The 10,914-nt window shown below is 43.8% G+C and overlaps 1 protein-coding gene across 1 annotated transcript; it reads right to left on the bottom strand.

Annotated features, from left to right (window-relative positions):
- Positions 1 to 5,564: 5,564 nt before the first annotated feature.
- LOC311056186 (histone lysine acetyltransferase CREBBP-like) lies at positions 5,565 to 10,812 on the bottom strand. Its single transcript, XM_084072627.1, has 8 exons — positions 10,704 to 10,812; positions 9,945 to 10,184; positions 9,553 to 9,608; positions 8,399 to 8,516; positions 7,486 to 7,660; positions 7,241 to 7,303; positions 6,726 to 6,801; positions 5,565 to 5,719 (listed from the first exon to the last, which is right to left on the bottom strand). Exons 3-8 carry the CDS (start codon positions 9,585 to 9,587, stop codon positions 5,701 to 5,703), a joined length of 486 nt encoding a protein of 161 aa, XP_083928753.1. The 5' UTR covers positions 9,588 to 9,608; positions 9,945 to 10,184; positions 10,704 to 10,812; the 3' UTR covers positions 5,565 to 5,700.
- Positions 10,813 to 10,914: the final 102 nt, after the last annotated feature.

Here is a 10,914-nt window from a genome sequence, read left to right as displayed (position 1 = left end):
GAAAGTCATTAGGTGCGCTACATAAAAGCCTCACCGGCTGCACCCCAGCCATTATTCACAGAAAAGAAGCAGCAGTTCAGCATGCTATTTTAACCACATACGCCTTCATTTTATACTTCGGCTATTCAAAATCAGGGTTAATATGGTAAAGAAAGTACCCAATGAAAAATAATGCCTTTTCTTTCGGCCGCGGGTGGGGGGGCGGAAGGAGTTTAAACATACTCAGTTCAGAGTAAATTCTGTGTACTGAATAAACCGAATTAAAGTTACAAAACCCCCCCCAAAAAGTTGCGCGCGCGTGCATGTGTGGCAGGTTGGGCACCCGCAGGTGTTTATAAATATCGGCGCCCCTGGATGCTAGGGTTAAAGTGGTAAAGGCGATGCTTTAGGTATGCAGGCTTTAAATCGAAGAAGCAGTCACTCACAACAAATTGGAGAAATCAGAGATATAAGGAGGAAAGTAAAAGTGGGCGGGTGGGTGTTAAGTAAGAGTAGAAAAGGGAGAGTAAATAAAGGGAAAGAGGAAGCTGCTGTTAAGCAATCAAGTCTTAAGCAATCAAAGTGGCTACGCTGAACAGCTCCAGAGACGAGACATCGCGCAAAAACCTAATTAAAAACAATGTGTAAAACTGAAGAAAGAGAGAGCGAGCTGGTAAGCGTCCGACATCGAAGAAATAAATCTAGTCCTTCACAGAAATAGAACTGGAACTATTTCCTCTCTTCATTAAGTCTCTTTCCTGTTCCTGGAAGAGATTTGCATGCCTCTGGCTCTGTGTTTGCTCTGTGCCGAGAGAGCCACACTTCACTGGAAGGTAAATTACTCGGCGATATTCGGAGGCGATGGTCTTACAACTAAACGCCCGCCCGCCCAAGCTCAATTTTCATCCAAGCCAGTTTCTTTTTTCTGAAGAGAAAAGCAAACATGTACCTAATTGTTTCACGCAGTCATATGAGAAAAACACACATCCAAGTCTATACTGCCTGTGTCGCTTATATCGGAGTGAACTCCATGGCAGTGTAGCATTACTCCTACATTCCAGGTGTTTTATAAATCCGACATGGAAATACAGAGACACGACCGAAAATAAATCATACAAGTAGGCTGGAGTGGTTGTAGGCCACCTACCAGGTTGGGAACGCTGGCTGCTCCCTTCAGCTCTGCGGGGAACTGTGGCAGGCTGTTGGGGAGGGCCGTCTTGTTCTGGAGCTGCTGGGCGTTGACACCCGCTGGCCCCATCTGCTGTACCCCGGCCTGGCTGTAATGCTGGCCGAACGGAGCCCCAGACATCCCCATCTACACACAGGAGACAGAAACAGAGGCTGTTCAGAACAAGTATGGCTTCACAATAAGGGTGCAAGAGTTAATTGATTTAATTGAACTCATAGATTAGTTTCATTACTAAATGTTTTATTTAATCTCCAAAAATGTTCTAATACAGCGAAAATAGCAGACCTACAAACTCACAACACATTGTGAGCTTATACATCGGATATTCAAGCTAGGGTTAAGTGCTTAACTCTCTCAGTGCCAAGCACCGAGTTATCCCGAGTTTTTTCTGAATGCCCTCAGTGCCTGAACGAGAAATCCAGAGTTTTTACTTTTTACTGTGATCACAATGTTCTGTTTATTTTTCATCATCAGTTTCGCTTTATGATTCCTTCAGACTCACCGGGTTCCGGATTCATGACGCAGATTCCGTTTCCGGTTCTCATTTTTTTCCGGTCATTTTAGGCCAGAATAGGGAAAAACACGTTTTTTTCACACGGTACAAAAAACGAACGGAGAGCTCCACTTCTATTTTCTTTAGCCTGGGTGACGAACAGTTATCGTCGGGCCTTTCTGTGTGGATTTTGCATGTTCTCCCCGTGTCTCCTAGGGTAGGTACCCTCACAAAAAAACATGCAGTAATCCTGGTCCCTATACTGCCTCCCCCTGGCCAGCTGGGGCGCCTGATGGAGGGGAAGGTAACTGGTTGGAATGAATAACGTGTTCCTTCCACGCACTATGTCCAACCAGGGAAACTCTCCCCTGTCTGGTGATAAGAAGGTCAGACGGCTCTCATGCATTGAAGGCGGCATGAGCTCGGCCCTGGCCTCCCTAGGTTGGCAGAGGGAAGGCAGTGCCCAGGATTACACGCTTAGGCATTGGCACTAGGGTGAAAAAATAGGGGTTACAAAATCGTGGGATAAAAAAACCCCCAAAAAAAACAGTAGCACAGACAGTGATCCATTTAATTTGTTTAAATTAGTCATTTCTGTTTTGTTCTGGTCAAGCCTCACTAAATATGAAATGTGGTCTAAGTTTGACTAACTCATTAATATACAGTCGGGTCCTGAATTCATTCAAGATAAGGTTTCTACGGTTGTCCTCTCATAGTTGAATATTCCATGAATAGGTCCGTTTGGTCTTGTTAGTCGATTCAGTCAGTGTATAGAGCAATAGCCAATGTAAAGTTCTCAGTTCTCAACCTCACCAACCTGAAAATGCGGGTTCTCTGCATGATGTGGCAAACACAATTTTACAGGTTTGTCAGTTAAATCAACTAATTGGTAAATTATTATTATTAGACAGCCCTATAAGTTTTACAACAGAACGCATTCCTTGTCAAAACTCGCCAACCTAGCGAAGCACTGCAGGATATTGGGTGTAAAATCACTGAGATTCCAGTATGTTCCCTGTATGTTCCAGCATAGCGTGTCTAACGTGCCAGGATTGGTTTCAGCCTCGAGGAAGAGTTGAGGAACCACAGCACCTCCATCGGTCTATTATAGATGTCAGCATATACTGTTCTAACCTCAACTGTAACAAGGGGGGGGGGGGGGAGTGGCTCCTGCTAGAGATGCCTCTTCACATCACGCCATCTGAACCACAATGTGTGACAAAAACAAGCAGTCGAACAGATGATCATCATAACACAGGGTTGGAGACAAGTTTTCAACTCTGTCTGGCTGAGTCTAGTACAGGAGGGAGGTTTAAGGAACACTTCTAAATCCTGACTTAAGTTTTCAAAAAAATCTTTATTAAAAACAATAAAAAACAATTATGTTGCTATAACAACTAAAATGAAAGGTATCGGTTTGAAAGGTATAACAACATATAGGTGTAACAAAACTAAATGGGTTAAGGTAGACAAAACCAGAGTCGATGAGCAATAAATGACCATGGGTTAAAATGAATTAGTTGCAGCTATAAATAACGCAAAACAAAAAGATTGATTGCATTCCACCATCCATTATAGATTAATATCCTCTAAGAGGGGTGATAATTTGTTTTTTTCCCACTTTCTATAGAAGCCTAAAAAGCGTGCTGCGTCTCCGGGGAGGCTTCCAGCATGTAGTGTGCGCACACCGTCTCCCTGCACTCTGGCCAATGAAGCAGCCAGCTCTGCTGGGCTGGGCTGGGCTTTGCTTTAGCGGAGGCTCCCTGCTGCTCTCAGCGCTCCAGCAGAGAGATGAAAGAGCAAGCCCCAACCCAGTGGAGAGACATAAACAGAGAGAGAGAGACAGAGAGAGAGAGACCAGCAGGCTCTCAACAGCTGAGTAGAGTAAGAGCAGCATAGCACAGTGCAGTCGCGTGCCCTTCCCCCTCTCTTTCAAACACACATACTCGCTACCTGCCACCATCTCCCTCTGACTCAGGAGCCTCCTTCGCTAGCACGCATCGGTTGAAAGCCTCACTAGGCAGACTTATGGCACTTTCTCACCACACGGTACCGGTACTCCACTCGCTTTCACTACCAGGTATACCTTGTTTTTTTCCCTGCAGATAGTACCCCCTCAATATAGCTGGCAGTAATAGCGACATCCAAACCTCTGTATAGCCGACATCTAGTTTAAATGTTTGTTAACAGTGTTGGGTAGCTTCCATGCAGTCATAGGAGAGTAAGTCGGGACGATTCTCTCTGACCAATCAGTAGTCTGCAGTGTTTTCACTAAGGATGCACTACATTGAAATGTAAGCAGATATCCGATGACCGATTGCTTGCATGGTCAAATAGATCAGTGCCAATATTGCTTTCACTGCTAAAGGAGTTGAGCACTAATTAGTTCTTTACCAACTTAAAAGGTAGGGTAAGTGATATTTTTTGTTAGTATACTTTGAACAAAGTATTTTGTTCAAAGGTTAAATCACTATATTCTGATAGTAATCGTTGCTATAGAGTGTTTGTTCAGTAACAGGAGTCTCCCTGTCTCTCCAGCTCTTTAATAAACAGAAAATACATTTTTCGGTAGGTGTCAAAATCTCAGCCAATCAGGAGAAAGTATCAATTTTTAAGCTTAATTTGTATAGTGTTCCGGTTCCAATTTTGTCTGCTCATTTCTTAGTGTCATCACTTCAAATTTCACTTGTTTAATCTGTATCCTGATTGAGTTCTCTGTCCTGGTTGTATAAAATTGGAAATGAAACTGAAACGAAAATGCATTTTCTGTTTAATAAAGAGGTGGAGAGACAAGGAGACTCCTAATACTGAACAAACACTCTATAGCAATGAGTACTATCAGAATATAGAGCTATTTAACACTTATTTTAACCAAAGCAAATCACTTACCCTACCTTTAATGGCATTTATACCTCTGGGACCCCAATTCATATTGTAAAATCAATGTTAATTTAACTCTGAGAGTGTACAAATGTTTGTACACTCTCAGAGTTACAGACCCATAAGGGTCCGTTTGGTTCCTGTCCATCATTTAGCTGCGGACCCTGGAACCCCCTCCAGTACTTTGAGAACCAATGCCTTAGAAGGACTGTTCCGTGATAGCCCTGAAACATGACTGTCATACCATGACAGTCATGGTGCCATGTCCCCCTGGGTTTTCGGGGAGTTCTATTTGTTGACATTGCCAACTCTCACATGTACATAAACGTTCAGATTTCAAATATAAAGTGCTCACCACGAGCCACGGATGTTACCTCGCGATGCGGACCACATTAAGTACCCGTATCCCCCGTATTGTTCAATAAACAGCATTTTAATCCCATCGCCGGCCATCTTTCTTTTTGTAATGTATCAGAGTGCAATACACCTCCCAACCATTAGGTGTCGCATGGTTGAAAGTATCGGAGAACATTTGGAGAAAATGGCCGGCGATCGGATTAAAATGCTTTTTAGCTAGTCAACAAACAACAGGGTAAATAGTCACATAGGTAGAGTGCCAAGAAAACAAATGTGTGCTTCTAAGAAACTAGGATACCAGGTAAACATCAATCCTAGCATCTGTATAAACAACATGCTATCTAAATAATGCCATTAAATGCCATGTCTATCTAAATAACATTCTTCACATTTGTGGTCAAGCAAAACAAATCGAAATAACAAAAACATGAAAGAGTAGCCGACACATTTATCTATCAGAAAGGGTTGACAAGAAGAGATACAATGAGAGGTGTGCTAGGGGGTGAGGATGATGGTTCTGTGGCAAGATAAACATACTTCTATGCACACTATATACAAACCAACATGTCCTTGACCAAGCATTATGATATAATCAGACTGAAAACAACGCCCAAATCGGTGGTCCTCACCTGAGTGACAGCAGCCTGTACAGTGGGTTGTCCCAGGCCTACATTCACATTCATTCCCCCGCCGCTGGCTGCAGGGAACTGGCCCTGGGGCATGAACTGGCCCTGGTTGGCGCCTGGCTGGCCCACCATGTTATTACCATGACTACCCATCATGCCTGGAGCTTGAGGCATCCTCAACGGGGACATGCCCATCTGGAGAAAGGGAGAAAAGAATTAAGAAGAGGAAAAAAGCACATGATTGCGGTTGTCGACATCCAGCATTTGAATGTCTGCCAAGACAAATTGACTACATCTGAATGGAGCGCAACCTCCATACACAGTACCACGACAATACACCCTTGAACAGGTGCCTTGTTTATTGACGAATAAACTGTGCATTCATTTAAAAATCACACCCAGTGTGAAGAGAGTGGTGCCTTTGAAAGTGTAACTGGTTGCATCCTTGTGTTGCAATCAGCAACAATATGTTGTCACGTGACACGTGACAACATATTGTCACGTGTCACGTGAAGCTTGACCAATCAGCCGTGCTCAAACATACGGACACACGGACAAAGTCAAATGTAGGAGTGGTTGGCACCACTCAAAAATCCCACATGGCGGCTGATCGAAAGCAGACAGGGGAATGTTAACAACTTGAGCCCTATATATACTTTGTACGACAAATGGTGAAAATACCAGATCTACAAGCTCACTTGTAGATCTTCATTTTCACCATTTGCAAAAGATTTTAGAGAACTTTGGACACATTTTTAGGATTTGCCCAAAATACAGATGCGGGGTAAATGTTGCTAACAACTTATTAAATCTGGGCCCAAGAGTCCTTCCACCGTTCCCACTGGCTGACGGCTGCAGTGACATTACAGCCATCAAGCTCATCAATGGACCAGGGACCTGGGTCAACTCGTTTTTACAAACGTTGAGATAGTAGAAACAGTACTAGGGGGAAGAAGAGGCAGAGGAGGGCTGGACGAGGTTCACAAAGACACAGAGGCACTATGCAGCAAACAGAAGGCACAGGGAAGGAGGGACAGAGCCAAAAAGTGCCACGGAGAGGGGAGCGGGAGTAAGGGAACGATGATCTGGAGAAATGAGGCTGTAGAGAGTTAGAGGTGCCAGGAAGGGAGATGGAACAGAGCCACGAGGGCGAGACAGAGGACTGACAGGGGAAATGAGGGAAGGAGAAGAGACATCTCACCGGGCGGCCCGCGCTCCCATGGGTGCCTGAGACATCTGCACGTTCTGCATCGCCATGGGGTTAAACTGATTGATTCCTGTGGGGACAGCAGACACGCACACAATTAAAGGCCTATTTACTGCGCTCGGAGCTGTTGTAATTAAATATTCCATGGTCTACTGAGCTCGCGGAGTCACTGAAATCGGCTTGGTTAATCATCAGAGCCCCGACAATGTTGTTCATTTAGGATAATGACTCTGGTTAAACAAAACCACACAGGTGCGCGGGTTAACTTGCAAAGTGTGAAGCTACTGTACTTACTATATTTGTCTTATAATCAATCAGTCTTTCATTTATAAAAGGGAATTTGCCATTTATTTTTCTCGTGCAAGTCTACTGTGAGTTTTGCCTGTGTATAAAGAGGACTGTAAAATAACTGACTTAACTAGGTTAGGCTAGTTCTGAAGGACAACCAATTATACGAGGACTGCAATACTAAATTGATAGTTCATGAATGCAGAAGGGAGCGCACATACCTTGGGACACCTGCATACGATTCATGATCTGATTTGGCACGTTGGGCATAGGCACAGGTCCATCTGAGAGAAGGAGGAGAGATAAAACCGTGTTCATCGACCATATTCACATGGCCATTTTGCTTTTATGTCATACTCGGTGGGTGGGGGGAAATGACGCTTTCTGTAACTCAAATGAGCTCCACAGTGCGTATAGTCAATGTTCTCAAACATGTATGAATAGCATCTAGGTGGGCAGTACTCACTGGGAGGTCTAACAGCCTGACCAGGGCCCATGGCGTTGGGCTGGGCCATGCCGGGCGGCTGGGGTCCCGATGCGCCCACCATGCCAGGCTGTTTCTGCAGCCGCGAGCGTCTCTTTTCTTCCAGTTCCTTCTGGATCTTATAGATCTTCTCTGCCAGGAAATGATAGTACTCATCCTAGAGGCAGGGGGGGACAGGGCAATATATGTTCAATGTTGGCTTTGTGGTCTAAGAAATATCCTCTGCGCTCATGCAGTGCTTAAATATTCATTTAAAAAAAAACTTTACAAAACTTGCAGCTGAAAGTGTTCCATTAAAAGGATTAAAAAAACAACAGGAAACGGATTAAAAGGAAGCAAACAAGACAAACAAAGTGCTTCGCATTTAAAAAAAAAAAACCCGTTGAGGGCTTTATAAACAAGTAGAAGGACTTTAACATTGACTCTGGAAGACACAGGGAGCCAGTGTAGTCTGGAGTGATCGGCTCTTTTGTTTATGTTAGCAGTCTAGCAGCACAGTTCTGAATAAGCTGGACTTTTAGGACACACTACTGCAATGCAAAAAGTGCATTTGCAGTAGTCCAACCTACTTGAGATAAAATGATTTCTGTGTTATCCTCATTTAATTTTACAAAGTTATTACTCATCCATTTATTGATTGCAGTCAGGCGATCATGGAGCTTATGGCATCTGCATCATTTGGTTCAACAGATATGTACCATTGACTATCATCAGCATATGCTATGGAAGCTAACATTATGTTCTCTAATGATATCAGACAAGCAAAACAGACACCTTATTAGCATCAGTGCTAACTCATATCTTTCTGAGAGCAGTTTCTGTGCTACATAAATAAACAAACATGAACACAGAGCAGATAAAAGTGTCCAAACGGAGGCTCTAGCAAATGAATTACCCTGCTGTTAGCAGACTCATACATGTCCCCCTCCACCTTGCGGGCGTATGCCACCAGGTTCTCCATCCGACGATCCTTCAGTGCTGCAGGGTCTGGGGTGGGGAATATGGCTTGTACTCTGAGACAGGAGACAGAGTGGGGGATTAAATACGGAACACAGTGAGGACTTTGCATGCTGAGGTAAATTGTCTTCATATACGGAAAAAGCCTGAGTGATCCAAGTAGAGCTGCAACAGGTAATCGAACTAATCGATTGGATTGATTATAAATAATCCATAATCAATCATTTAATAAAATCCTCAATTAATAATCAATCCCTATGTCATTATAGACGAAGAAATAAAAAAAATGGCCGCAGGCAGGTTGCCCATGGCCCCTGCCACCAAGCCATCTGGCATCAGCTGACTGCAGGGTCAAGAGGAGGACGTCACACGTTATTGGTTGGAAAGTAAAATGCTGTCGCTAACCACTTTCAACCTGGCATCCCTATTTTGGGAATGTTTACAGGCGAAGAGATGCGTTGTGAGCTTGCATAGTTGCATTATATATATATATACAGATATTACTTTACATTACAGTCATTTAGCAGACGCTTTATTCAAAGCGACTTACAATAAGTGCATACGACATAGGTACGGAACAAAACTACTAATCACCAGAAGAAGTGCATTCTCTTCTAAAACAAGCAACTAAGAGTATACCTAGCGCTAAAAGTGCAATATATTAGCTACCTACTTTCTTAAACAGATGAGACAAATAGGAAAATCAAATGAGCAAGAGCTAAAACAAATAAGTGTATCGAATAAACAATAAAGAATAAACAAGATCCAATTAAACAATAAAACAAGAGTTTGTACAACTAGGCAAGGCGATAGATAGGTAACACAAGGCAGATAGATATACACATTACTGTGCAACCTTTCGATGGTATATTTTTCACTATTAAACTTCCATATAAATGTGTTTTTTGACACATTACTTTTTGAGCTGTACTTCCCAAAAAAAACGGAATTCTGGAAATTGCAGGTCTAACAGAAAGCAAAGCTGGCAGAGGTGTTGCCAAAGCCTGCTAAAAATGATGTGACACAGTAAGACTTTAACATTTAAATAAACGCAGGGGCAGAATATGAGGCAGGAAGGACGAGTGGACTCACTTGTTGAGTGTGGAAGGTAGAGAGTCAGAGTGCATGCTGGTTCATCTGGTTAGTGCCTGACACACACACACACACACACACACACACACACACACACACAGGTAAGTCACAGACAGATAAGTAGAGCAGACAAGCATAAATTGGAATTTTGGATCCATTAGCCCATTCAATCCGGGAAGGCATCTCTGTCTTTAGCTATTCAAAAATGGCAAATATACAAGCTCATATGAGCAAATTGCAAAGATTTGAGTTACAAATGTTCGCTTTTCTCTGCTATTTTTGAATAGCCAAAGAAATCTAAAATGACAGAGATGCGTCCCCGGATTGAATGGGTTAGGTCCCATCTCAGAGTTAAAGAGGGTCTTTGAAAAGTTTGAGAACCGCTGTCCTACCTAGCGAGTCGATGTTCCGTAGCTGCTGGTGCTGAGGCCCCTGGGGAGTCTGTTGGCCCTGGTTCTGCCCCTGGACGGGAGACTGGTTCCCGTAGGGCAGGCCCAGGGCAGCTTAGGCCCTCTGCATGGAGCTGGGGTCGATGTGGGTTGCAGAGCTGTTGATGGCTGGGGCGCTGGGCTGGCCCGTGCCCACTGTACTGATGGCATTCTGCAGGCTGGATCCAGAGGAACCCAGCATGGCTGGAGTGACAAAGGACAGTAGTATTAAACAGATAATGGGCTGGTTGTTTATCCAGATCCGAAAGCCGCTATGAGATTATCCAAGAAGTAGCTACGATATGTAATGCTTTAGGGCTGTGAAAACAACTACTGATGAGTTGTATTGATGGAACTCAATTAATCGTTGCCTTTTATACCGTTGGCTGCAGCCCTGGTGTCATTACGGTGATGTCAGTCATATCCATATATGGAGTGGGCTATGTCAGTTATGCCCAAACATGGGCCAAATATGATGTCAATCATTTCGGTTAGCTCCATATATGGGGTTCCAGGAGGGGTTCTCTGATGTCAGAGCTAGGTAGGTTAGTTATCTCCATATATAGAAATCTAGGAGAGATTCTATGATGTCAGACTTGGGGAGGTTGATTATCTCCATCTATGGGAATCTCCATATAGGCCCTATATGAAAAAAAATAGCAGACGTACAAGCTAAATCTAAAATGACACAGATGCTTTCCCGGTCTTAATGGGATAACTCACGTTTCATATTGTGCCCTCCTTCTCTCTCTCTCTCTCTCTTTCTTTCTCTTGTTTTTTGTGTCTTCCATCTCTCCTCCAGTGGCTCACTGCGCGTCGTCCAGACAGATCATCTCCCACTGGAAGAACTGCACGCGGCACGACTGTCCCGTCTGCCTGCCTCTGAAGAACGCCAGCGACAAGCACAACCAGCAGCGTGAGTACCTGCTGCTAG

Source organism: Gymnoscopelus microlampas, assembly GCF_963454915.1.
Source record: "Gymnoscopelus microlampas genome assembly, chromosome: 11".
NCBI lineage: Eukaryota > Metazoa > Chordata > Actinopteri > Myctophiformes > Myctophidae > Gymnoscopelus > Gymnoscopelus microlampas.
Note: the sequence above shows the minus strand (reverse complement) of the source record. Positions and strands in the feature narration are given on the sequence as shown.